This window comes from Myxine glutinosa, chromosome 10 (genome assembly GCF_964187855.1).
Source record: "Myxine glutinosa chromosome 10, kmMyxGlut1.1, whole genome shotgun sequence".
In the NCBI taxonomy this organism is placed as follows: domain Eukaryota; kingdom Metazoa; phylum Chordata; class Myxini; order Myxiniformes; family Myxinidae; genus Myxine; species Myxine glutinosa.
The window spans coordinates 111995882-112023367 of NC_136270.1; the positions used below are offsets into that span (position 1 = coordinate 111995882).

The following is a 27486-nucleotide window of genomic DNA, read 5'->3' on the forward strand; positions in this document are numbered from 1 at the left end:
ATTTGGTGAAATGGAAATGTTGATGATTGCCAGGTTGAAGGATCTGGAGAAACTTACATTGTTCAAGGTGATTTTTCATTGGCATTTTTCAATAAAAACTGGAACCACTAAGGTTAACGTGACCAAAGTAGTGATTTGCTCGCCAAATGTCTTACTATTGCTTTGGAATTGTCCTGTGGATTGGGGGAAACCTCCTTATCATGGGTGTAGATACCAAACATGCTGATTGGGAATGTCCTGGTGACCATCACCAGTTGCTGTGCCAATCTTCAAGAACTGTCCCTGACGAAGTTGGGTGAAGATGGACAGCCATGTTTTGCATATTCCCTACGTGAGGCCCTCCTGCACTGCCAAGTGCTGCGCATATTCAAGTGAGTGGTTAACTATTGCATATTATGTTCAACTGCCGTGATGGATTGCCATATATTTCATGTTTGCTTACAAATGTCGGGTTAGAATGAGAATGATACGAATTGTTTGAAGGACATTGGAATCTTATAAATAAGACATTTTGTGTGTGTGTGTGTGTGTGTGTGTGTGTGTGTGTGTGTGTGTGTGTGTGTGTGTGTGTGTGTGTGTGTGTGTGTGTGTGTGTGTGTGTGTGTGTGTGTTGCGTATCAAAAAAAAGGTAATCCGAATTCAAGGGGTTAATATGCAAAGGTTATTTAGTTTGACAATTTACATGTGGTTTACCAATTATGAGGAGATCCTCAGCTTTCCATTGATGCCTTTCATGCATCATTGCTGTCACACATGACCGAGTACATGTTCATTGAAAATGACAAGTTCAAATCGCATTTTTACAAGATTGGCTGATCGGTGCAAGACAGTTTGAAATGGGCGCATTACTTGTCGACTGCCAAGTTGATTATGTAAAATTGTTAAGCTGGTCTGGTAATCGTCGGTTGCATCATCCTTTGTTTGAGATGGGTATTTAAGATGGGCCTACAGTGTATGGTTTTAGAGACAGTCTGAGTCATTGAAAAGATGGTTCAACTTACGACTGAACAGCGGACCTTCGTGGTTGCAACCTTTCACCAAACTGGAAGTTTGCAGCGAACCCGTGATGCGTTCAGGGAACATTTCCCAGAACGGGAGCCTCCAACAGCCAAAACCATCTGGGCGAATGTTAGAAAATACCAAGAGCATGGCACTTTCCTCAACCGCAACAAGGGTAATTCTGATAGGAGGTGCACTGGGCGATCGGAAATGAACATTGCAGCAGTAAGGCAGCAAGTTTTGGTGCATCCTAGGGATACCAACGCAAGACGAAATGGGACAGGATTTCCTGTGGCAACATTCAACCGAATCACAAGACTGGACTTCCACCAACATCCATATTGGATTCACATCCGGCATCAACTTACGCCAGGGGATTTTGCCAGGAGGCTGGTGCTTGCCGAATGGTTGATAGCACGTTGCGAAGCAGATGTCAATTTTCTGCGGTATCTCGTTATTGGCGACGAAGCTGCTTTCACCATGGACGGCAAGGTCAATACCCATAATGTTCTTGAATATGCACTGACAGGACAACCCCCAGAATTTAATTTTGACACCAACATGAATCAACAAAAGTGGACTGTTTGGTTGGGACTTTGTGGAAGTGGTCAGGTGATCGGACCATTTTTCTTTCAAAGGAATGTCAATGGTAACAGGTATCTGCAGATGATCAATGATGAAGTTTTACCGCAGCTGGAGGAGAACTTTGAGCTACAGGTTGGTGGTGTCTTCAGATATCTCTGGTGGGCCCAAGACGGTGCCCCAGCACATCGTCTTATCGCTGTCCGTGATCGACTGAGGGAACTCTTTGGAGACCGAGTGATTGCCCTCAACCATGCAGTGGAATGGCTGCCAAGATCACTTGACCTCACACCATGTGATTATTTCCTTTGGGGACATTTAAAGAACAAGGTGTTCGTAACTCCTCCCCGTGATCTTGACGAATTGCAGGGCCGTATTGGACATGAAGTGGATGCCTTGCGCAATGACCCGGCTATGGTGAGACGAGCAGTTCAGGGCATGCTCTGCCGCTGTGAGCTTTGTGTTGAAAGGGGAGGTGGACATGTTGAAGGTGTGGGTGCATAAAGGCCAATCATTCCTGAGAAAAGTTCACATCTGACGTTCATTTTGCACCAATTATCCTGACATGCATCGATTAGCCAAACTTGTAAAAATGCGATTTTAACTTGTCATTTTCAATGAACATGTACTCGGTCATGTGTGACGGCAATGATGCATGCAAGGTATCAATGGAAAGCTGAGAATCTCCTGTTAATTAGTAAACCACATGTAAATTGTAAAAATTAATAACCTTTGCATATTAACCCCTTGAATTCGGATTACCTTTTTTTTGATATGTACCGTGTATATATATATATATATATTGTTACCATTCTGCACCCCCCCCCCCCCCCTCCCTCCCAGGGAACGCACGTAGGTTCCCGAGTTCAGCTATCTCGTTAGTATTATTATTCAGATAGGCCTCCCTTTTGTGTCGTGGGAAACGGGAGATATGCGTATGTGAGGGCGACAGAGAGCTCGTCTTCTTCCTCCCTCCATTATCCTCTTCCACATCCACCCCCTATTTGTAACTCAACATTAATAGCACTAGGTTGGTAACCAGTGCACATTTTAGACAGTATTCAATTTGGCTTCTCCTTTTTCCAGACACAGTTAGACACAGCACTCCAATTTGATTTATTTACCTTCCAGACACGTTTGAGACATTAGCGACCCTCAAACACATATAGTACATGAATGAAATGAATGAATGATCGTTTTAAGGGCATTTTCCCCGCTAGAGCGGGGGTTAGCCTTGCGGGCCCCATGACAATCATGGTTCCCTGTTTGAGGCAATGTTTTTTTATGGCCGGATGCCCTTCCTGACGCCAACCCTTGGTCGCCTCTTACGATGCTCAGGGATACGGTGTACCTATTCTAAACCGGGGTACACACTGGGAAACGTGTAAAACATGGAAATTCTGGAGGGGGGGGGGCGGCGTCAGCATCACGGCTTCACGGCATCACGGCGTCAGTGCGTCAGTGTCGTCCGTCAGTGCCTGTTTCAATTTTACATGAAAGCCGACGTCTTGTTTGCAAATCCGTGATTCCACAAATTCTTTGATCTTTGATTCTCCATGGGTTTCAGCGGTCAGTAAAGCGTCCTTGATGTTTTCAGGGGCAACATCCATTGTCATCAGACAGGTCAACTCGTCGCCTAAGTTGCTCTCACTGTCAAATATTTGGAATCGTGAGAACTGTTCCTGTAGCTTTTGAACATCTTCTCTGTCCCTCTTTATTCTTGCTGGACCGACATCTTTGTACGCAGATGGTGCATACTCTATGTCATCGATTGCCATGCCAAACATTGAAGTGGTCTCATCAACAATTTGGCTTCGCTCGTTGTATGTCAGGCACCATTTGTCCCTTGCACTGTCTGTTCGAGTTATTCCTATCAGACCACCAGCGACTTTCCCGACTTTGTTAACGTGCTCCAGTGCAAGATCAGTGCTAATTTGGTTGAAGCTCTTGCGTGTTGATTTCACAACAAAGTCACCATCCATGAATTGTTGGTAGACGTCTGGATGTGAACTGTCTAGTTGACTTATATCAGCACCATATATCACTCCCCAGCATGTGTAGTTTGTGTGGTTGTAGTGAGCAAACCAAGGCAGCATGGCCATAAATGCTGACTTATGCATCTGCCAGTCTCCGGTTCGTTCTGCACGTATGAACTGCAGCAAGACCAATACCATTTTCATGTAGTGTCTCCAATAGAGACCTGTTGGAGATAAGGTTTTGTCATACTGCTCCAGGAGTTCAAGGAGATGTGCATCCTTCACTGCTTCCTCCAGTTTGCCCAATGCTTCAGATGGGTTACTCGTTTGTTCAAGATCCCCAAGTCCATCCAAAGATTGTGCTACTTCTTCCGACAGTTGTTGTAGTTCTTGTTCTCCGACCCCTTGATCTTGTGCCCATGCGAGGAAATGTGGCCACATGATCTGCCAGAGTGCCTCCACTGTCAGCTTGTGGGCTCTGGTCGTGCGGTTGGATGATTCCGCCATCATGTTGTTTTGGGCTGTGTTCTCGCCATACACCAAACTTTCGGACCATATCTGTTGAAGGCCAGAATCTGCATAGTGTTGCCCAATGGCTCTCATGAAGTTCTTGGCTATGTGGAAACCCCCCAGACGCAGAAAGAGTTTTACATGTGTCATGATTCTCCCACTGCAGTTCCTTTGCCTTCGCATACAGTTGTTCATCCAGCGTCAATACAGTGGACTGGCCAGGGTTCAGCTCCTGTGTGATTCGTAAGCAACGAAGTATAACTGTCCACAAGGTGTCCCTCTCATGTGCCGGAGCATTGATGATAGGTAAGTAACCCACGGTTGTTGTTTCTTGTGTATCATCGATGACGCATTGATTGAAACCTGTCCATGCTGGAACTGATTGATTTGGACTGCTGTAATGTCGGACAAGAAGTCACGAAAGGTCTTTGATGTTTGCTCTCTTTTTCATGTCTGGGTCTGGTGTGTAGCTATTAGTCTTCACTTCTGTGTCAAATCGTGGCTGGGCATGTGCACCGCAGTCTGGTGCAGGCGTAAGCTGCTGTAGCTCCGCGGGTACCTTGAGTGACCTTGCTTGTCCCATTTGCAGTGCTTGTCCACTGTGGTGTTGTGACGCCCCTCTCTGGAAAGCAATCACCTGCATTGCATGGAATGTTCCCTTCCCATCGAGGGTTTCTTCTATAATATCGATATCAGCAGAAAATTGGAGAAACCGGCCTTCGACAAGGTTTGGTGGGACAGGAAACTGATCCTTTTTCGTTGAGTTGTCCAGTACGTGCTGCGCTAGTGTGGTATCTACACGTTGAACTTGACTGTAACTGATGCAGTGTCCGGCCTTGTGAAATATGTTCACCAGGTCCTTGGAACGAGTTGCTTGGTGAAGGGTCATTCCTAGCCCAACATGCTTTGGTGTCAGCACTTTCCCTTTGGAGACGGCATGTACAACATTTTGGGCTATACTGAGAGATAACATCCTTGTTGTGTCATCAACTTCTGTTTCTCCTGGCTCGCCTGTCAGAAGTACACTGAGTAACATGAAGAGACTCTCGGGAATAATTTTAGCTGCGTTGTCTGCGTTGACAGAGGAACAGTCGTTTTAAGAGGGCGAGTCTTGTATATCTGCTCTTATACGTAGAGCTGTGTGGTGTAATGCTAAGACCTGCTCCATATCCTGATCTACAAATTGACTTGCACGCAAACCATGCTCGTAGCCTTCAGAGGTTGTATCATCTATTGTATCTGTTGTCTCTTTCAAGGCCTGTACAACAATTCGCGCTGGTACGGTGGGGAACAACAATTGTGCTTTTTGTGGGTCAAGTTGCGGAACGAAGTCGATTTCTCCTTTAAGGAGATCTTGTAGTTTGTACTTGAAATGTGTCCTGTGTTGCTTGTAACTTCCAGCATCAACCTGACATTCAGCCATCAATTCAGAGTATCGTTCCCACACATCTAATAGGCTGTATATTTCTCCCTTGGTGATGCCAATAGAAATCTCATGTGCGACAGTTTTCAGACAAATCTCCCTAGGGTTTGGCTGCATCATTGGATCATGCTCACGGCCAGCTTTTCGTGTGAAGTTGACATAACATTTGAGATGGTACCGTACATCTCCAGCTATGAGGTCGTTCACACAAGCCAATCTGCAGCTCAAGAGAGGGTCAGTCTGAGTGGCTCGAAGCAGCTTTTTAGAGAATGACAGGGATGCTGCAAGTCGGGTCTTGTCTTTGGACGTTTGCTGGCAGAAAACACACAGGTCCGTGTTCAATGCCTTGGCCTTGCTTCGCAGTACCTGAGAGGCTTGGTCGCCTGCGTTGGTCGAAGCACCCTCCTCTGCACAGGAGGTCTTAGTTTCAAAAAAAAATTTCAATCTACTGAGATGCATAGCACTTGTGAAAGTGCCATAACAGTCTTTGTGATAAACAAATTCAGTGTCACCAGATACAGATTGAAAACTTGCAGCTTCCAATCTCTCCACTACGTCCCACCTTGCATAGTCTTGGTATTTTTTGCGCTCACTCAGTGCATGCTGCACTCTCTCCAGTCCGTTGCTTCCAAGCTTTCTAGTTGGTTTGTTAGACTGTTTCTGACATAAAAAGCAAATGTTCCAATTAGTTGTAGTGTCCACGCTTCTTTTTCTCGGCTGTATGTGTGCTGCTGATTCCATGACGCCACTGCTGATCAGCACCTGTTCAAAAGAAAAATACGTTAGATCTAGAAGCTAAAACCGACACCATTTTGATAAGCCAAGATTATTTAACATGATTAACAAAACAAACGACTTTTGGCAACATTAGATATATATTATATCACAAACTGGTTAGTGGTTATGGTACAAATATGTACGGATTATGTATATTTAATTGATATTATATTTGTATAGATATTCATTACGATTTGAAAATGAATAAACAAGAAATATGTAATGAAAAAAGCAAAGCAAATCGTACGCTGTGGTGGGAATGTAACGATCATTAAACCATGGTACAGCCGACTGTTGCAACAACATTTATGGGGGGTGGGTTATGTTTGTTGTAATTAATCACTTATTCACAGTTGTAAACCAATTGTCTGTTACTGTTATGTGAGGGAATAATAATGAATGATTTTGATACCTAAAACATATGCATGGGATGTTTATTTGTGAAGTTATTGCAATTTTTGTTATATGTTTACGGTGAAACCGAAATAATTATTCGGCATTGTTTTGTATTTTTTGCCATTCTTTGTAAAATTTCCCGATATTATAGTATAAACCAATATTTTTACAATACGTATTGTTATTCTGCTCATTTTGACACCAAAAATAAGTTTGTAACTGAATTATTGGTCCTTTTATTGACATTTTTGTATTTTCGAGAAAATCAGATATTTCGCGATTGACCTCTTTCACAAAATAACCCACTGTGAGGTCCCAAATCAAAATATCAAGTGTCATCCAGGCTAATATTGCTCAGGAGGTGTCATGGTTCAATCCTAGCATGGGTGACAGCTTGTAACAAACAGTTACCCCTCATGTAATTTTTTGAGATTATATTCCTAGTCTATAAATACTTATTGGTTATTTTGGTAAACAGTTGGTTGTTTCCATCCTGCCCATTTCCTCTCTTTTTTTTATATTGTGTCAGCTGAGGTGCAGTCATGATAGCAGGGACGTTCTTCCCCAACCAATTGGCTCCACAACATTAGCCGGGCCGTACTCGGCAGTTTGCTCAGCTACCCTTGATTAGACAAGATAAGATGAGTATGAATTGAGGGCGCAACCCCCGGTTAGGTTGGCCACAACACCCGCAGGTAAACGGTGTCAGACAGAGGACCCTGGGAGATGTGGCCATCTGATTAGTGTTAATGGTTGATTAGCAACCTACCGTGTCACGGGGTGATCCGTGACAGGTGGCCTCAGGACCGGTAGTCAGGAGGAGCCTGAAAGGTCCCCTCATGGTGAATCCCAAAACGTGTGTGTGTGTGTGTGTGTGTGTGTGTGTGTGTGTGTGTGTGTGTGTGTGTGTGTGTGTGTGTGTGTGTGTGTGTTGTGGTGTGGTGTGGTGTGTGTGACACCAATCACGCCCAAACTACTGGTACCAAACTTGACACAGAACAAATTGGACCTCCTGTTGAACATCGGCTACTTGTTTTTTTATGACCATTAATAATGATGATATTGCTAATATGACACCCACACAAGAAAAATATGGCCGCCATCTTGATTCTCTGGTGGGGCTAATAAATCAGGCCCGTAGACCTCTGCTAATTATACACTGCCCGGGTTTGTTGTGTCAGATTTCCCTTGGCTTTGTTTGGGTTGAGTGTTACGATGACGGACCCCAACATATCTCATCATATATGGAATAAAAATAATTTGTAAGGTTTAATCAAGAGAAGTTGAGTGGAAAGAGGAGGCTCAAAAATGTCCAGAACATACCATCTCGCTCTGTGTCTAGCCATTGTGTTTTTGCAATGAAACTTGTGAAACTAAACCCAACTTGCGGGTATTTTCTAAAGCATCCAACATTTTGCATGGAAGCGGCCTTTTTGATGCTTCACTTGAGCTGCTACCGCATCAAACTGTATAAGAATTGCTTTCATGCATGTAATATTAATGACTGGATATGACATTTCTCATTACCGTGTAATGTTTTGACATCTGGGATGATAATGGACACTGCGTGGAATATATCTGTAATTTTTAATAGCTATGTGAGGTCTACGTGAACCGTTTTTTTTATTGATTTCTTATTATTTGAGCACGCCACATCAATTGATTGATACATCTTATGTGATTGGTAGTGTGACTTTATCAACCTTTTGCAGTTTCTAAGCTCGTCTTCTCCTGTAGGCTCCAGCAGCCCCACTTTAATGCGGAACAGCGATTCTTTGACGCCCTGCAAAGGTGCACAAAGCTCGAGCAGTTTTGCCTGTTATCGGCTGCTGGTCAAGTGGAACAGGACTCTGTGCTGCAGTTTGTTGCAGCCTGTCCACGTCTTGTGGCATGCTTGCTCTATTCAGGACTGTCTTTGAAGGCCTCCAAGGAGCTGGAACGGACCATCCTTGCTAGGTATACCCTACCCTACTCCATGTTTCTTCTCGGCCCATTATTTCTGTCATGTCATGAATACAACTTGTCAGTATTTTTGCGTAGTAAATCGGATGTTGTTACCTTCGCCACGGGAGGTGGACGGAGGTTATGTTTTCACCCCTGTCTGTCTGCTGTGCGCAGGAAAAGAAAAAGTCTATCTCAAAAAAAGTCTCTCTGTCTCTCAATAAGTCATGGACTTTGGAGGACATGTTGGGTGCGTGACGAGGACGAAATAATTAGATGTAGGACGAAATAAATAATTAGTGTGAATTCAGATCTGGATCCAGATTAGAATTTTTTTAGCCCCCGTTGGACTTAGTCCAAAACAAGGGCTTATGGATTGGGTCTTCTCTGTCCGTCCATGTGTGCGTCTGTCCACAACCATATTTCGGACCTGGAAGGACAAATTTTGTTCATACTTGGCACAAAGACAATCCATAATGGTGTGTATATATATATATATATATATATATATATATATATATATATATATATAATATATATATATATATATATATATATATATATATATATATATATATATATATATATATATATATATATATATATATATATATATATATATATATATATATATATATATATATATATATATATATATATAGATATAACGTGAAAAAGTAAGTACACCCCATGTAAAGTTTTGACTTTTTCAACATATTTCAACATACAGCTATTTGATCTTCATTTCAACAATATTGAAAGATAAAGGTGATATAATATAACAAATATCATGAAACATTTACATTTTGTAGTCCATTGTATAATTTAAATAAACATAAATGCAAATTTCGCATGTGGAAAATAAGTACACCCTTGGCTCTAATAGGTGGTATTGCCCCCTTTGGCAGAAACAACCTCAAGTAGGCGTTTCTTATAACTGTCTACCAGTCTCTGACATCGACTGGGAGAAATTTTTGCCCACTCCTCCATGCAGAAATCTTTCAGCTGTGTGATGTTTGAGGGGTTTCTTGCATGCACAGCTCATTTCAAATCCCCCCACAACATCTCGATGGGATTTAGATCCGGACTTTGACTTGGCCATTCCAGAACCCTCTATTTCTTTCTTTTCAGCCATTCCATGGTGGATTTATTGGTATGTTTAGGGTCATTGTCATGTTGCAAGGTCCACCTTCGGCTGAGCTTCAACTCTCCGACAGATGGCCTCACATTATCCTCAAGCACCCTCTGGTACAATGAAGGATTCATAGTGGATTATATGATGGTGAGCTGCACAGGCCCTGATGCAGCAAAGCTGCCCCAAACCATAATATTTCCACCACCATGCTTTACAGTTGGTATCAGGTTCTTGTGGTCAAATGCTGTCTTTGGCTTTCGCCAAACATGTCTTCTGGTAACTGTGGTCAAATATCTCTACCTTTGACTCATCTGTCCAGAGCACATTGTTCCAGAAGTGCTGGTCTTTGCCTTTGTGTTCATTGGCAAACTTTAGTCTTGCCCTGATGTTCTTTCTGGACAGCAAAGGTTTCCTCCTGGCACACCTCCCATGTAGATCAAATTTGTGCAACCTCTTTCTAATGGTAGACTCGTGCACTTTGACATCAACAGTGGCAAGAGCTACCTGTTGGTCCCGTGATGACATTCTGGGGTTCTTAGAGACTTCTTTCAGCATCTTGCGGTCTGCTCTCTGGCTGAACTTGCTGGGGCGGCCTCACCTGAACAAGTTGGCAGTTGTTTGGAATCTTCTCCACTTGTAGATGATCTTCCGGACAGTCAAATGATTGATTTCAAATTGTTTGGAGATCTTTTTAAATCCCTTCCCAGACTCATGGACATCTATAACCTTCTTTCTGAAGGCATCAGAGAGCTCTTTTGATCTCGGCATGGTGACGCCGCACACTTCAACAACAAAGAGCACACCAAACTATATGTCTGAGGTTTAAATAAGACAGGTTCCTCCAAGATCCTCTCCAACGATGTTCGAATCATTTGCACCTGAGCTGGTGCACCTGATTCTAATTTTAGGTATTTGAAGTAGTGATAAATGTGGGGGTGTACTTACTTTTTACACATGCGAAATTTGCATTTATGTTTATTTAAATTATACAATGGACTATTTCATGTAAAGGTTTATATCACCTTTATCAATATTGTTGAAATGAAGATCAAATATCTGTGTTGAAATATGTTGAAAAAGTCAAAACTTTACATGGGGTGTACTTACTTTTTCATGGGACTGTATATATATACGTATATATATATATATATATTGTTGCGAATATGGAATTTGGCCTCCATATCCGCTTGTAAATATTCCCCTATTTTCTCCAATACTCCCCAACTTTCCCCAGTCCCCCATTCCCTAGTCCCATTGCATGTAAATAACAATCAGTAGAGCCGACCTTCCCCTTATTCCCCCATTAAATGTCGTGCCCAGGTCCACCGCACCACACGTAGACAACTTTCGGATATCTTCCTAGTTATTCTTATTCTATGTCAGTTAAGGCCTCGTCTCCATTAATTATGACTCTTCGTTGCACCAGAATGTGATTATATGGCATCAGTAGTGAGTTTAGGACCTTTCCCATACCTCCTCCCATCTTCTTCCCCAAACAACAACAATTACAACAACAACAGAGGAGATGGCGGCGGAGCGGGGGAGGATGCGTCCTCACACCGGCTCGATTAGCTCCAGACCATGCGCTCCACGGGGTTACCCCGAAGGGGCTGGCTGTCAGCTCCTCGTCAGGGGCGGAGCCAGTAACCCCCCCCGCACGCACCCAATGAGAAGCAACGTGCCGATTCCACGAGGCGGAGCTAACGAGCCGAGGGCGTGTCACTCCCCGCCGGATATACGCAGCCGCTTGCCGGACGTGACGTCAGATGCGCCTCAGCTTGGAGACTGGAGAGAGAAGCCACCGCCACCCCCAGCGCGACGATACCTCCCCGCATCTCTGGACCGGACCGAGTCGATTCTGCCTTGAGCCAAGAGTGCACCTTGAGCCATCGCGACCTGCCTTTCCTTTTCATCAACCCCCGTGTGAGTCAGCATTTTGTCCCGTGTGTCTGTCGTCTGTCCGGGGTTAATATAAGAGTGTGTCTAAGTGCCTGTCTTCCTGTAATATACCTCTAGCCCCTGTAATCTAACCTTTTTCCGTACGAATATACTTGAGAATCGAAACGTTGGTGTCGTATTGTGTGATTGTAATCCAGCCGGGTGTCTTCTTTTTCTTATTGAGCCAGCGTAGCGCGACTTCGTCAACGGCGAGTATAGTCGGGTAATTTGTGCGGACACGACGGCCATTCCGCTCGGCCCACTTTAACATCAAAGTCGTGTCTGTAACAATTGGTGTCAGGAGTGGGATTCGAGGCCCGACCAAATTTTGAAAAAAAAAAAAAAAACGAATAGAGGAAAAAAAAAATTTGGTCAAAATTTGGAGCGGCCGAAATTTGTTTTGTTTTACGAAACTCGAATTTTGCAAGTCGCGCTATGGCGGATCAAGACGGCTGGGGTCCGGTAGGGGAGAGTGAGGCAGGGTCGGTCCAGGACCAAATTGAGGGACGTGAGGAGAGCGAAGCAGCGAGGGTAGCAGACGCGCAAAATGGCGCCTCGCTGGTCACCGCGCCCGCGACCGTGGCAGCGCCCCTGGTGGATCCGAACCTTTTTATGTTGCAAATGAGGGCCCTTATGGAACGAATGGGAGACCAAATTGTGGGAATGAGGGCTCAGGGTGAGCGATTAGAGGGCCAAATGGGGGTAATGAGGGACGAAGCGAGGGGTACTGGTGAGGGGTTAGACAAGAAATTTGGGAAGTTAGACAATAATTTTGAGGAGTTAGACAAGAAATTTGGGAAGTTAGACAATAATTTTGAGGAGTTAGACAAGAAATTTGGGAAGTTAGACAATAATTTTGAGGGGTTAGACAACGGGATAAAAGAGGTGAGAAATGGGTTAATGGGGGTAGAAAACAGAATGGCCGCTCAAGAGAATCAAATGGAAGGGATGCAAAAGGGGTTAGAGGGGTTAGAAAACAGTATGGAAGGCAAATTGAGGGACATGAGGGACCAAGCGGAAAGGGAAGTTAAACAAATGGAGCAGCAGATAGAGGGGGTCAGAATGGGGGTAGAAACCAAACTGGATGCTCACAGGGAGGAAATGGAGCAGATGAGGGTGGCATCTGGGCAGGAGATGCAAGTGATGGGAGAAGAGATCAGAAGAGGAGTGAGTGAGGAGGTCGGAGGAGTGCGCGAGGAGGTGAGGCACTGTAAGGAGCACATGGAGAAGGAGGTGAGAAAGGGGACTGTAAAGTTACAAGGGGGCATAGAGGTCCTGACGCAGGAGGTGGAACAGCTGACGGAGGGACAAAAAGGACTAACGGAGCAGGTTCAAAGGAACACTGCGGTATTAGGAGGTTTAAAAGCGACACAAAACGACATAAAAAACGACTTAATAGCGACAAAGAGGGAATGTCAGATGGTACGTGAGGGACTGACAACGAGGTTGGACGAGGTGGTAGAGGTAATGGAGACGAAGGACCGGCAGGTGAGGACGCACATGGAAACGGTCAAGGTAGCCTTAGAGGATGAGCTTGAGGAGACGTACCGGGGAATAAAAGAGGTGAAGCACAAATTAGAAGAAGTGGAAGAAGGGATGAGTGAAATTAAGAAGCGACGGAGAGGGGATAAGAAAGAAATAAAAGAGGAGATAAAAGAATTGGTCCAAAGTCTGTGTTTGGATCGTGATGATGTGCTCATTAACCGGATGAGGGATTCGCAGGTGATGGAGGAGAAGCGAAGAGGAAGAGGACCCGGTGTAAGTGGTGACCAATATGGTCGTGCGTATGATGCGCCAGGGGATTTAATAAGCTTGGGGGTCGAGATAGACCCGGGTGTTCGTGAGAGGCCGTTGGTGAAGTGTGCGACAGGTCTGGTGTGCGAAAAAGGAGGTGTGCAAGAAAGTCCGACTCTGGGGTGTGTGAGGAAAAAGTGCGTGCCAAGGAGTGAGTGTGCTGGCGAGAGTGAGTCGGTCGTAGCGCGTGTGCGAGGGAGCACATGGAAGCGTGGTGTGGTGAGTGTTACAGAGGGTGTGACGGGAGAGTGTGCGCAGGAGTGTGCGCGAGAAAGGTGTGTGATGGACAGGTGCATGGGGAAAGAGTGCGCTGTCAGAAGTAAGGAAGAGTGTCCACCTGTGGTGAGTGTTACAGAGGGTGTAACGGGAGAGTGTGCGCGAGAAAGGTGTGTGACGGACAGGTGCATGAGGAAAGAGTGCGCTGTCAAGAGTAAGGGTGAGTGCGCTGTCAGGAATGGAGGTGAAAGTAGTGAGAGTGACATGGAGCGTGAGTTAGTTGTGACAGGTGAGCGAGGATGTACACCTGGGATGGAAGGATGCACACCTGGAATGGTAGAGCGTGAGTGGGAATGCACGCTGGAGTTGGTGGTGAGGCACGTGGTTGGGTGTGCGAATGAGAGCACACCTGTGATTGTCACAGAGGAGGTGACTGAGGAGGGGGCGCGAAGAGGTGTTTTGGTGAGGTGTGCGACCAACGAATGTGTGCCAAAGTGTTCGGTGGTCAGGTGTGTGACCAAGGCTGTGAGTGGAATGGGTGTACCTGGGTGTGTAAGGAAAGGTACGAGGAGCATGGGCACGGCTGGATGTGTGAGCAAGGAACGGGCTGCGGGGTGTAAGCGTCCAGGTGAAGCATCGACGTTAGACGGGGTAGAGTTTAGAACGACTTATAGCCGAATCGGGCCCTCGGTGCGTGCCGGGCCTCGCTTTGAACGGCCGCGTCCGTGCTCCACTAGGCGGAGCTGGCAGCCCGATAGAAAGGGTCGTCATGGCGACCACTTTTTGGTGAGACGTGCCGGCAGGTCGAGAGCGGGACATTGGATGGCTCCGTGCCGAGATGGTGCGTGGGATCTCGGCACGGGTAAGCCCCCGTCCCTGCACCGAATGCGGGACGTATCCAGCCGCTGGCGCAAAACAACCAGCATCCATTGCTTGGCTTTACGAAGCCGGGCTTTGGACAGGGATTGGCGCACCGAGAGGTATTAGTGAGTCGACTGGGTGATGAGGTTAGTGTTTTGGACCCAAAATTAGAGAAAAACAAAATTTGATGATTGGCAAGGGATTGGCAGTAGTGATTGGCAGATGATGGGCAGTGATTGGCAAATTTTTGATTTATTGAAATTTGATGTGCAAAATTGGTAGTGAGAGACCCCCGATGTGGTGGGATGGCAAATCCACCATCCTTCCCATGAGGGGGGCAAATGCGCACTAGATTATGGGGTGTATGGCAGTGAAAACTAGCCCGGGTGGGTTAGGTTATTAGTAGGGATCTAGAAGAGATTGACATTAGGTAACGTTAAGATTAGTTAGTGACTGATACCTGTAGTGGGGACGCAGGTAGATTAGTGTGGATGATGATGACGAGGGAGCGCAATAGTTTAAAGGGACGACTGGGAAGCGCAAGTTTCAGAAGGGAGTAGTTAGCTGAGATGATGCCGTGTTTGTGAGAATTGAACAGGTGTGTGGAGCAGTGTATGAGTAGTGAGTGTGTGGATCAGCGCGAATGCGCTTGGGGAGAGAAGGGTGCCGGTGGCACCAGGTGTGAGAGCACAGGTGTGCAAGTACAGGTGTGTGGAGAGAGTTGGAGTGAGTGGTACGGAGTGGTGTGCATGGTGCGAAGGTGTGGATGGGGGAAGAGTGGACCCCTTTCACGAGTACCCGGGGGCGGGTAGTGTAAGTGTTAGGTAGAGGGTACAGGTAAATTGTGGTTGGATATTGGCATTTGTGGTGCGGTTGCAGAATGGTGTTGTGAATGGGTGCATTAGTGTTGTGGAAATGGCTGGGCGTGTAGCCTGTTAGTGTGTGTAGTTGGTTGGGCACTCCACCACTGTGAGGATGTCGGCCAGGTGAGGCCGCAGGTGGGCTCTGGGAGCCGGTAGAGTTGTGGATGGGGCCCGAGGATCCGGAGGATGGACCCGGGTAGCCCAGTGCCAGAGAGGGCACCGAGTGGGGAGAGTGCCAGAGGGCCTTCCCCAGGTAGTTAGGTTAGGGCAAGGAGCAGGTAAGCTCGGAGGCAACTGCAGTGGTGGAGGTGTGCAGGTGGGTAGACCCACTGGGAGAGGTACACGCCGCAGCCCAGAAATTGTGCGAGGGCACCGGGAGATGAATCGGGGGAGTGAGACCCCAAATTGAAGAGCACCACAGTTTGGCCAATGGGAATTGGTTTTTAGAACCCATAGTGTAAGAGGGCCAATGGTTTGGCCGGAGAAAGACCCCGGGTAGTGTAAAGTTGTTAAAGTCATTTAGGAGATAGTTAGGATTGATGAACCTGTCGCACCATACGCAGCCACTTACCTGAGGTGATGATGATGACTCCACACCTGTGTTTTCTTTGTTTTGTTGCAGGAGATGAATCGCTGTGTGGATTTGTGAGACGCATCACGACGTGGATGAGACATTGGAGTGATTCCATCTCTCCCTCCCTAGGAGGGACTGATGATGAATTGGTGATGGCAAATTATGATGTTGAGTTGGAGATGGCAAATTTTGATGAGAGTTGAAAATGGCAAATTTGATTGGTTAGGAGGGAGAGAAGACGAATTTGGTTTATGGGAGGAACGGGGAAGACAGTAGGGATGTTTGTTGATTTGTAAAGTAGATGTTTATGGGTAGTGTTGTGTTTTGTGGATACAGTAAGGGGTAAGGGAGGGGCCATGTAGGTTACCTGGTGGGGGGGGGGCGTACGATAGGAACGTACCTGTCTCACCTGGTTCCCATGTGCCCCCAGTGTGCATTACCTTATATTGCGTGCACTTTTGCGCCCTTACCACCTTACTCACTTGTTTCTTCTTTTGTCTCCCACCTCCGAGGATCTGGCTTTGGGGTAGAGAGAGAGGAGAGAGAGGTGCTGGCTACGCAGTTGTGGGCCTGCACTTTCGCTGTTGGCTGCCTGGATCGATACACCATATGGACCGCAATGTTTGTGGCCACCCCCACAATGGACCGCAGCTCTTTTGCGGCCAAGCACCACCCGTGGAAGGACCTATGGGTCGACGTGGCACCTATGCCATAAAGGTGAACCACTGTTAATTAACACCAAGTGCACCACAAGAAGAGCAAGAGACACCTGCAGGGTTAGGGGTTGTCGCATTTATTTTTAATCATTGAACAATGGTGACTGCACCGATTGGTGGTGGGGTGGTGCTTTTGATGCTGGGAAAGGGTGCTCTGCACGTTATTAAAGGCCGTCGGCCACAGAGCACTCGTGGGTTGGTGTATCGATGTTGGCAAGCGCGCTCTCTCTATGCATAACATCTGCATGTGTCCCTCCAAAAACAGGTCCTGGATCGTAGTGTAAATAGCAGCGTAGTCTTGTAAATAATGCTCCCTACCGGCTGTATGTTTAGTTTGAGAATTCTTTCCGGATTCGGTTATCCTGTGGGTGTGTTTCTGTGAGGAGAAGGGTGCAACGTCGCAGGGGGACATATTTACTCATTTGTGAATATCTGTAAAACTGTCGCACTCAGGGTAGAGTTAATAGTAGAGGGAACTACATTGCGTGCCACACTAAAGTAGGTAAAAATTTATCGGGTCGGGACGCCCCGAGGGTAGAGAAGGGTGCAATGTTGCGAATATGGAATTTGGCCTCCATATCCGCTTGTAAATATTCCCCTATTTTCTCCAATACTCCCCAACTTTCCCCAGTCCCCCATTCCCTAGTCCCATTGCATGTAAATAACAATCAGTAGAGCCGACCTTCCCCTTATTCCCCCATTAAATGTCGTGCCCAGGTCCACCGCACCACACGTAGACAACTTTCGGACATCTTCCTAGTTATTCTTATTCTATGTCAGTTAAGGCCTCGTCTCCATTAATTATGACTCTTCGTTGCACCAGAATGTGATTATATGGCATCAGTAGTGAGTTTAGGACCTTTCCCATACCTCCTCCCATCTTCTTCCCCAAACAACAACAATTACAACAACAACAGAGGAGATGGCGGCGGAGCGGGGGAGGATGCGTCCTCACACCGGCTCGATTAGCTCCAGACCATGCGCTCCACGGGGTTACCCCGAAGGGGCTGGCTGTCAGCTCCTCGTCAGGGGCGGAGCCAGTAACCCCCCCCGCACGCACCCAATGAGAAGCAACGTGCCGATTCCACGAGGCGGAGCTAACGAGCCGAGGGCGTGTCACTCCCCGCCGGATATACGCAGCCGCTTGCCGGACGTGACGTCAGATGCGCCTCAGCTTGGAGACTGGAGAGAGAAGCCACCGCCACCCCCAGCGCGACGATACCTCCCCGCATCTCTGGACCGGACCGAGTCGATTCTGCCTTGAGCCAAGAGTGCACCTTGAGCCATCGCGACCTGCCTTTCCTTTTCATCAACCCCCGTGTGAGTCAGCATTTTGTCCCGTGTGTCTGTCGTCTGTCCGGGGTTAATATAAGAGTGTGTCTAAGTGCCTGTCTTCCTGTAATATACCTCTAGCCCCTGTAATCTAACCTTTTTCCGTACGAATATACTTGAGAATCGAAACGTTGGTGTCGTATTGTGTGATTGTAATCCAGCCGGGTGTCTTCTTTTTCTTATTGAGCCAGCGTAGCGCGACTTCGTCAACGGCGAGTATAGTCGGGTAATTTGTGCGGACACGACGGCCATTCCGCTCGGCCCACTTTAACATCAAAGTCGTGTCTGTAACAATATATATATATATATATATATATATATATATATATATATATATATATATATATATATATATATATATATATATATATAGATAGATAGATAGATAGATAGATAGATTGATATATAGATAGATATATAGATAGATAGATATATAGATATATATAGATATATATATATATATATATAGATATACAGTATATATATATACATACACACACATCATTGTGTTTCTCGATGCAATCAAAGATGGCTGACTGGCAGCCATTTCAGTTGTTAAAAAAAACCCGATGTTGAACACGTCCTCAACCATTTCTCGGACATGCATTTAGCGATTTTTTTTTTCAAGCTTGGCACACATACAATACATGAGAGTATACATACGCAGAAGATTTTGTTTTGTAATCCGACCAAAATTGGCTGACTAGAGACCTTTAACTTCATACAGCAAAATTACTAAAACCACGGGGGCTATGACATTCATTTTATGTCTTTTTCTCCTTGTTTAAAGTGATTATTCACCATTGAGAGTTGGGGCCAAAAACTATATAAAGCATGATGTCTTAAAAAGCTTCAGACGGATTCGGACAAAACTTGGTGGGCAGGTTCTGTTTGTGACAAGAACGAATTGATTCGATTTTGGTGAAGATCCGGGTTTGTATCCGAGAATTGTTTAAGTGATTCTTCACCATTGAGTGATCGGGATAAAACGATATATTGCATGATATCTCAACAAGTTATGGATGCATTCAGATGCAACTTGGTGGACAGATTGGATGTGTGACAAGGAATAATTGATTCGATTTTTGGAAAGATCAGAGTCTGGATCCGGATATGATAATTTTTTAATTTTTACAAGTGATTCTTCACCATTGAAAAATGGGACCAAAAACTATATATAGCATGATATCTCAAAAATTGTAAATGGATGACAAAACTTGGTGGATGAGTTGGATAGATGACAAGAAGAAGCCGATAAGATTTTTGTTCAGTTCAGCAGATCCGGTCTATCAGTGGGATACAAAACGTAGACTGATCAGGCTGGCTGAGGTATGTACTCTACCGAGTGCTGTTGTAGTTTTTAATAATATGACCCAATTATAAACGTTTAAACATTTTTCACGAAAACCTGACCATGGTTTTGGCCTATCAGAATGAAATTGCACTCTAGATAGCATAAAGAGTGGGGTCAAGGTCAAGTGGCAGTCTGGAAAAAAAACAAAAAACGCATTTTTTGTCACCGCTCAATTTTGCCAATGTGCAATCTCAAAGATTACTTGGCCTTCCAATATGTCCTTGCATCATAATAGCTTACCTGCACTGAAGTTATGCAACTGTTATTTTATTATTGTCCTTAACCTACTTTTTTCGTATTTCGATCAGACTCGGCAACGGTTGCTCGAGTGAGATGTGCATGGAAGAAGTTTCGGGAATTGAGTGGCGTGCTGATGATGAGGGGAGTGTCGTTGAAGCTGAAGGGAAAGGTGTATGCTGCATGTGTGAGAAGTGTTATGATTTATGGGAGCGAGACATGGGTAATGAACGTAGAGCAGCAACGAAGGTTGGAAAGGGTGGAAATGCGAATGGTTCGACGGATGTGCGGAGTGTCGTTGAGAGAGAGAGGAAGACAAATGATGAATTGCGAAAGATGATGGGAATAGAGCCTGTGATTGATGCTGTGAAGAGGAACAGGTTAAGATGGTTTGGTCATGTGTTGAGGAAGGATGAAAGTGACTGGTTGAGAAGAGTGATGGAAATGAATGTAGAAGACGGGGAACACCGAGAAAGACTTGGCTAAAGATGGTGGAAGAAGAAATGCGGGCAAGGCGGTTAACAAGGAGAGATGCAGAAAATAGGGGAAATGGAGAAGATTGTCATGGGGACCGCAAGGCTAACCCCCGCTCTAGCAGGGAAAATGGCCTTTAAAATGCATGTTGTTGTTGTTTGTAACCTACTTTTTTCGTATTGTGAGCTAACAAAAAACACCTTTTTGTTGATAACTTGAATAATTTTCCTCCGATTTTCATGATGTCAGGTGTGTTGTATAGATTGTAGATGGGGACACGTTTTCTTAATTTATACTCTATCCCTAAATGTTTAAGATCAAGGTCATATGATGCTCCGAAAGGAATATGGCCATCATTGGATTATGGGCGCCGGGGGAGGCTTACCTTTGGTAATCACATTTACCGAGGTTCAAGGTGCTCTGGCTGTTTAGTCGTAAAGGGCATGGTTCTACATGACTGTTTTTGTTGTTGTTGTTCTCATTTGGAAATTGGAACGATATTTGATTTGCGCTCCAAGGATGCTGCAAAATTCAGGAGAACAAAGGGAACAACAATTGGATCTCAATGCATCAACCTGCATCTTTTGCCACTGGTGGTGCTGCCTCGACGTCTGACCATCGGTGATGTTTCATTGCACTTCTGAAGAGGTATCTTGGTCGGAACATTCCACCACTTCACTGCATTGCACATCAGAAATGTTTTTGTTCCAAATTGAAAAACGCTGATGAGTTGGAAGAATTCATGTCACACTTGGTGAAATTAGTCATTCTGATTCATTCCCAGCCCTTACATCGTTGACAGTTTTGTGGTCTTCCGGAAGAAATTGATGCAAACTGTTCCGATATTCCTCATTTCACCCACGCTACATGGCAAGTTGAGTTTTGTAACGATTTGGTGATCTGTTGCAACCATTTTATGACTTTTTGAGAAAGAAAAAGGAAAAGAGAAGGATCTGCTTTGGAAATTGAAATATCGAGCGTGGCTGTTATATTTTTGTCCCCCGTCGCTCAGCGGAGCGAAAGGGGGACTATGGCTTTCCCCTCCGTCCGTGTGTCCGTCCGTCCGTCCGTCCATGCGTGTGTGCATGCGTGCGTGCGTAAGCAAAGGACCGCATTCGAATTTGGTGTGGGTGCAACCCACGTCAAAATCCAAGATGGCCGCCGCCATGTATGTCTGATGCCATGTATGTCTGAACCTTGTAACCTGTATATCTTGAAAAATAAGCGAAGTACCAACTTCTAATCTGGTATGTGGGTGTATCTAGGCATAAGGAAGAACGCTATTGAAAATTGGGGCGCCACGTCAAAATCCAAGATGGCCGCCGCCATGTATGTCTGAACCTTGTGAGATTAATATCTTGAAAAATAAGCGAAGTACCAACTTCTAATCTGGTGTTTGGGTGTATCTCTGCATAAGGACGAACCCTATTGAAAATTGGGTCGCCACGTCAAAATCCAAGATGGCCGCCACCATATATATGTCTGACCCTTGTGAGATGAATATCTTGAAAAATAAGCGAATTACCAACTTCTAATTTGGTGTGTGTGTATCTCGCCATAAGGAAGAACGCTATTGAAAATTGGGTTGCCACGTCAAAATCCAAGATGGCCACCACCATATATATGTCTGAACCTTGTGAGCGAAATATCTCGAAAAATAAGCGAAGTACCAACTTCTTATCTGGTGTGTGGGTGTATCTAGGCACACGGAAGAACGCTGTTTAAAATTGGGTCGCCACGTCAAAATCCAAGATGGCCGCCACCATATATATGTCTGAAACTTGTGAGCGAAATATCTCGAAAAATAAGCGAAGTACCAACGTCTAATCTGGTGTGTGGGTGTATCTTGGCACAAGGAAGAACGCTGTTTAAAATCGGGTCGCCACGTCAAAAGCCAAGATGGCCGCCGCCATGTATGTCTGAAACTTGAGATGAATATCTTGAAAAATAAGCAAAGTACCAACTTCTAATTTGGTGTGTGGGTGTATCTGGGCATAACGAAGAACGCGTTTGAAAATTGGGTCACCACGTCAAAATCCAAGATGGCCGCCGCCATGTATGTCTGATGCCATGTATGTCTGAACCTTGTAACCTGCATATCTTGAAAAATAAGCGAAGTACCAACTTCTAATCTGGTGTGTGGGTGTATCTAGGCATAAAGAAGAACGCTATTGAAAATTGGGTCGCCACGTCAAAATCCAAGATGGCCACCGCCATGTATGTCTGAACCTTGTGAGATGAATATCTTGAAAAATAAGCTAAGTACCAACTTCTAATCTGGTGTTTGGGTGTATCTCTGCATAAGGACGAACCCTATTGAAAATTGGGTCGCCACGTCAAAATCCAAGATGGCCGCCGCCATATATATGTCTGACCCTTGTGAGATGAATATCTTGAAAAATAAGCGAATTACCAACTTCTAATTTGGTGTGTGGGTGTATCTCGCCATAAGGAAGAACGCTATTGAAAATTGGGTTGCCACGTCAAAATCCAAGATGGCCACCACCATATATATGTCTGAACCTTGTGAGCGAAATATCTCGAAAAATAAGCGAAGTACCAACTTCTTATCTGGTGTGTGGGTGTATCTAGAGTCCCTGTATATAGAGAGTTGTGTCAACTCAAATTTGGACGCCATTTTGTGTCTAAGTGTGTCGGATTAGATATACATGTACATTCGCGATATGGGGTGATATATTCTAAACCTGTTAAAAAAAAATTTACTACACATATTTCGTCTTATTATTACATACAGGTGATATTTGTTTTGTCAAAAACTCAGCTATTGCCGTGAAAAAGAGCTGTGTGGTGATATTAAAAGTGGTATGGCAATGCATATTACAAGCCAACACTGCATATTCACAATTTTGTGACACCGTCACAATTTCGGTCTTCGAGGCCGGCCGATAGGCAAAGTGTGACCGGAAGGGACGAGGTTCTCCTGACCACGTGGCCCTTGACTTGGTTTGTCCGCACAATGTGGGCGCTTTCAGGATGAACTTTAGCCGGGGAGCGTTTGGGCGCCCCAGTCTGATACTGCCGCCCACGCGCAGAACAACTTGTGAGTGCACGTGGGTCCCGGCGGTCCCACTGGCCTAGCGCTACCATGTTTAGACAGCGAACTCCGTCCCCGGGCACCGGCACCTACTCCCGGAAGTTTGAGAGATCAGCAGTGCCGGGCACGGTAGGACACCCGCGGAGCCCCGGCGGACCGGGGACGCGCGAGCCTACGCGTTAGCGTGCTACGGCGGAATCAACGGCTTCGGCCACGGCCGGGCCGATACTCGGCCCGGTCGCCCGAAAATGAACTGGTTCGACGCCCGCGCTAGAGAGGTCGCGGGCGACTGAGATGTATTAACAAATAATTAATTAATTTGAGACGTCCGATTTCTAGTGTTTGGAAATTTGGAAGAGCTTGACCCTAGCCTTTCCCTTGCGAGGGCAAGGAGGAACTTAACACTTGACACTTAAGCTTAGTTTGAAGTACACCCTGCCAGCGCTCCCGGTGGGACGGCAAGGCAACCAGAAGGGACGAGGTTCTCCTGACCACGTGGCCCTCGATCTGGGAAGCGAGAGGCGTTCCATTAGTGGACGCGCCCCTCACGCCCGACTTTTGGGCGGCCCCGGCAGGCCGTTTGTTTTGACGTTCCGTGACAGGCCCCGCACCCCCACCTCCGGGCCGACCGGGCGACCGGAATGAATCCCGGTGTCCCGATCCGAACCTTCAGAGCGGGCCGGCTGGGGAGTGCCAAGCACCCCGTACCTGCACTTTCCGTCCCTGCGGTCCCAAATACCGGAACCACCCGAATACCACTTTATTCGACAAAATGAGGTGCGGCCTACAGCCTTAGAAAACTAACCCTATATAAGTCAATACCTCCAACGACACAGGCGCGCATTCGTGCCGCGTGACGTGGTGACGTCATCGCGCTTTCACCTTAAAAGATTTATTTGATATAAATTGATATTTTGATATAAGCCTTAGAAAACCAACCCTATAGAATTCAAATGGTCCAATAAAGGGTGATGGGAGGGTGATGGGAGGGTGATGGGAGGGTGATGGCAGGGTGATGGCAGGGTGATGGCATGGTGATGGCAGGGTGATGGGAGGGTGATGGCAGGGTGATGGCAGGGTGATGGCATTTTATTTTCACCACTTCAAATCGACCGAATTTCACCAAATAAGATACCACACTCGCTGCACTGATGTCATTTTTACGGCAAAAGTGAAAACAGATTTTAATTTGGAAATAAAACGAAAGCGTGCACAATGGAATCATTCGTGCCGCGTGACACGGTGACGTCATCGCGTTTCCACCTTAAAAGACTTATTTGATATAAGTTAATCTTTTGATATAAGCCTTAGAAAACTAACCCTATAGATAGAAGTCAAATGGTCCAATAAAGGGTGATGGGAGGGTGATGGGAGGGTGATGGGAGGGTGATGGGGGAGGGTGATGGGGCCTCCCTATAGAATTTAACCCTGGTGTTGGGCTAGCGGCTAGGGTGCCGGCTTAGGATCCTAGGATCCTGGGTTCGAATCCCGGTCGATCGCTGAATTAACGCCAGGGGGGTTGACTCAGCCTGTCATCCTTCCGAGGTCGGCTAATTGAGTACCAGCTCACTGGTAATTCCCTGTTTGTCGTTAAAGGTGACAAAAAGGGTTGGCGTCAGGAAGGGCATCCGGCCGTAAAACATTGCTTCAAAAAGGGGACCGAAAAACAACAACAACCACGGCTCCCGAAAAAGGCCAACCCCCGCTTTGCGGGGAAAAATGGCCTCTAAAGGTGGTTATACTGCATATAAGAGCTAACATTATAAGTAAGACAAACCAATGCTGTCGTTCTCTGAATTTTAATAACTTTTAGAAAGGAGTGTGGGCATATCCAATATTTTTTAAAGGGTGCCGAGAGCAATTCCGGTGTAGGACTTCCAGCCGACATATAGTCTAACACACTTAAAACAAATTCTGTACGTGGTATTGCCATATTTCTATAGTGTACAACTTTAGTTTTATCTAAGGGATAACAGCTTTTGAAAGTTGAGCCAGTTTTAAATGTGGGTACACAAATACACCTGTTTTACTGCATTAATCACCTAGAAATATTGTATGTTTTGGGAACGATAGCTGTCACCAGGTTAAATATATAGGGATTGTCCAATGTGCAAAATCTTCCATCACTACAATTTGGCCATAAATCCCGGGGTGGGAAATATTTGAGCAAATATGCCACAAGACGCATGAGCACTGTACAAAGCAAACAATAACTCGTCAAATTTTGGACGTATGGATGGCTGCACAACCCGCAAAAAAATTGAGCAGGGTTCTTCCCACGGAAATGCATTTTTGGTCAGCTCCTTGAAGATTATAAACAAACACAAATCACTTCCCTTTAAAAGGGTTTTCAACGGACAGACAACCAAAAAAAAAACGAGCAGATAGAATTGCTTTTGAACATCGATCATCAAGCGGCGTGGGCCTACCTGGCAGAGTCTCGAGGAGTCGATCGCTTTCCAGCTCTTTCGTCTGACTTTCGCTTCCCAAATTTGTCTTCTGACTTTATCACTTGGAAATCTATACATCTTATATTTCCCAGATTGGTTTGAACAACCAAAAGCAGAACAACCAGTCATTTTGTTTGGCAATAAACAACATTCCCGTACCAAGCTGACGGTCACGCACGGTGAAGTTAGACACAAAATGGCGCCACGAAATCACGTGACCAGAAATCTCGGGTCAGCGCATGGCGCAACTCTCTTTATACAGGGACTCTAGGTGTATCTAGGCACATGGAAGAACGCTGTTTAAAATTGGGTCGCCACGTCAAAATCCAAGATGGCCGCCGCCATGTATGTCTGAATCTTGTGAGAAGAATATCTTGAAAGATAAGCGAAGTACCAACTTCTAATTTGGTGTGTGGGTGTATCTCGGCATAAGGAAGACAGCCATTGTAAAGTGGGTCGCCACGTCAAAATCCAGTACGGCCGCCACCATATATATGTCTGAACCTTGTGAGCGAAATATCTTGAAAAATAAGCGAAGTACCTTCTGGTGTGTGGGTGTATCTAGGCATAAGGAAGAACGCTATTGAAAATTGGGGCGCCACGTCAAAATCCAAGATGGCCGCCTCCATGTTTGTCTGACCCTTGTGAGCGAAATATCATATCATAGCATGTTTTCTGCGTGGTCCACTTTGTCAACTCATCACTTCCCCGACGGGGGACCTAGGCGTAACGCTTGTTCTTCCTGAATAGTCTGACATGGCATTTGAATGATCTGAATTATTTAATGAATAACCCGTCGAGAACCTTGGATATTGAAGAATCATTGGCTTTTGGGATTTTGAAAGTGCTTTTTGATTTCCTGAAATCCATCGTGTTTGCTCTAAACAAGATCCTTGCATTTTGGCAGGAAATTTGAACAATGATCATGGCACTTTTAAGATGACGTTCATCTCGGTGAAAGCTGCTCAAGAAAGCTAGTCCTGCTTTCCTTGGAATGAGAAACACACAAAATTGTGAGGAAACTTTCCACCTCCTGAAGTGCACAGACTTTGGTGCCAGTCTGCTCTCAATTTTGTCTTGACTTAATTGTTTGAGATAACATTTTTTGCACTGATTCTCCTGAAGACAAAACTTGAGAAGCGAATTGCTGATATGAAACTGGAATTGCAGTTTGCCGTCATTTGAACCCTTTCTCTTTCATTTTGTTATTCGAAGATGAGCTCAGATTTCCCATTATATATATTGTAAAACCTTTCATTTTTTTCTCTCAAAATTTCAACCTTCATGGTATTATTGTTCAAAAATTATAATATGAAATTTAATGTATGTATATATCTATCTATATATCTATCTATATATCTATCTATATATATATATATATATATATATATATATATATATATATATATATATATATATATATATATATATATATATATATATATATATATATATATATATATGAATATATATATATATATATATATATATATATATATATATATATATATATATATATATATATATATATAAATATATAATTTCCCTTTGTATTTTTGAAAGTAAAACCTTTTGCTTCTGGTTGTCGCTTTAGATGCTCTTTCCTGGTGTAAAGATCTTCGGCATATTGGTCGTGTCATCGTTGCTGTTGTGAATGTTGGATTGCATTTTTAATGTTGGCACATTGAAGGGGCAGGTATACCTGCTAACACTGAGTTGCATGAATTTGAATGTGGTGTCATGAGAGGATGAAGCAAAGTTTCCGTCTTGTATAAGCTTGAGCAGATATTGCACAAATGAAAGAAAATAGGATTACATATTTTAGAAACGAGTAAATATCAATTCCCTCTGGGAACCCAGCACATACTGTATGCAAACTTTGG

The 27486-nt window shown here is 45.0% G+C and overlaps 1 protein-coding gene across 8 annotated transcripts in view; it reads left to right on the forward strand.

Moving 5' to 3' along the window:
• The window catches only part of FBXL18 (F-box and leucine rich repeat protein 18), a 207424-nt gene that overhangs the window by 166313 nt on the left and 13625 nt on the right, over positions 1 to 27486 (forward strand). For 7 of the 8 annotated variants that reach the window (XM_078786004.1, XM_078786002.1, XM_078786007.1 and 4 more), the window contains 3 exons: positions 1 to 67; positions 211 to 371; positions 8401 to 8619. The exon at positions 1 to 67 is cut by the window's left edge and continues 704 nt beyond it. In XM_078786004.1, coding sequence (XP_078642130.1) covers positions 1 to 67; positions 211 to 371; positions 8401 to 8619 — 447 coding nt within the window. Of the gene's footprint in view, positions 68 to 210; positions 372 to 8400; positions 8620 to 20616; positions 20747 to 27486 lie in introns of all 8 variants that reach the window. The other variant, XM_078786003.1, reaches the window with a different exon arrangement.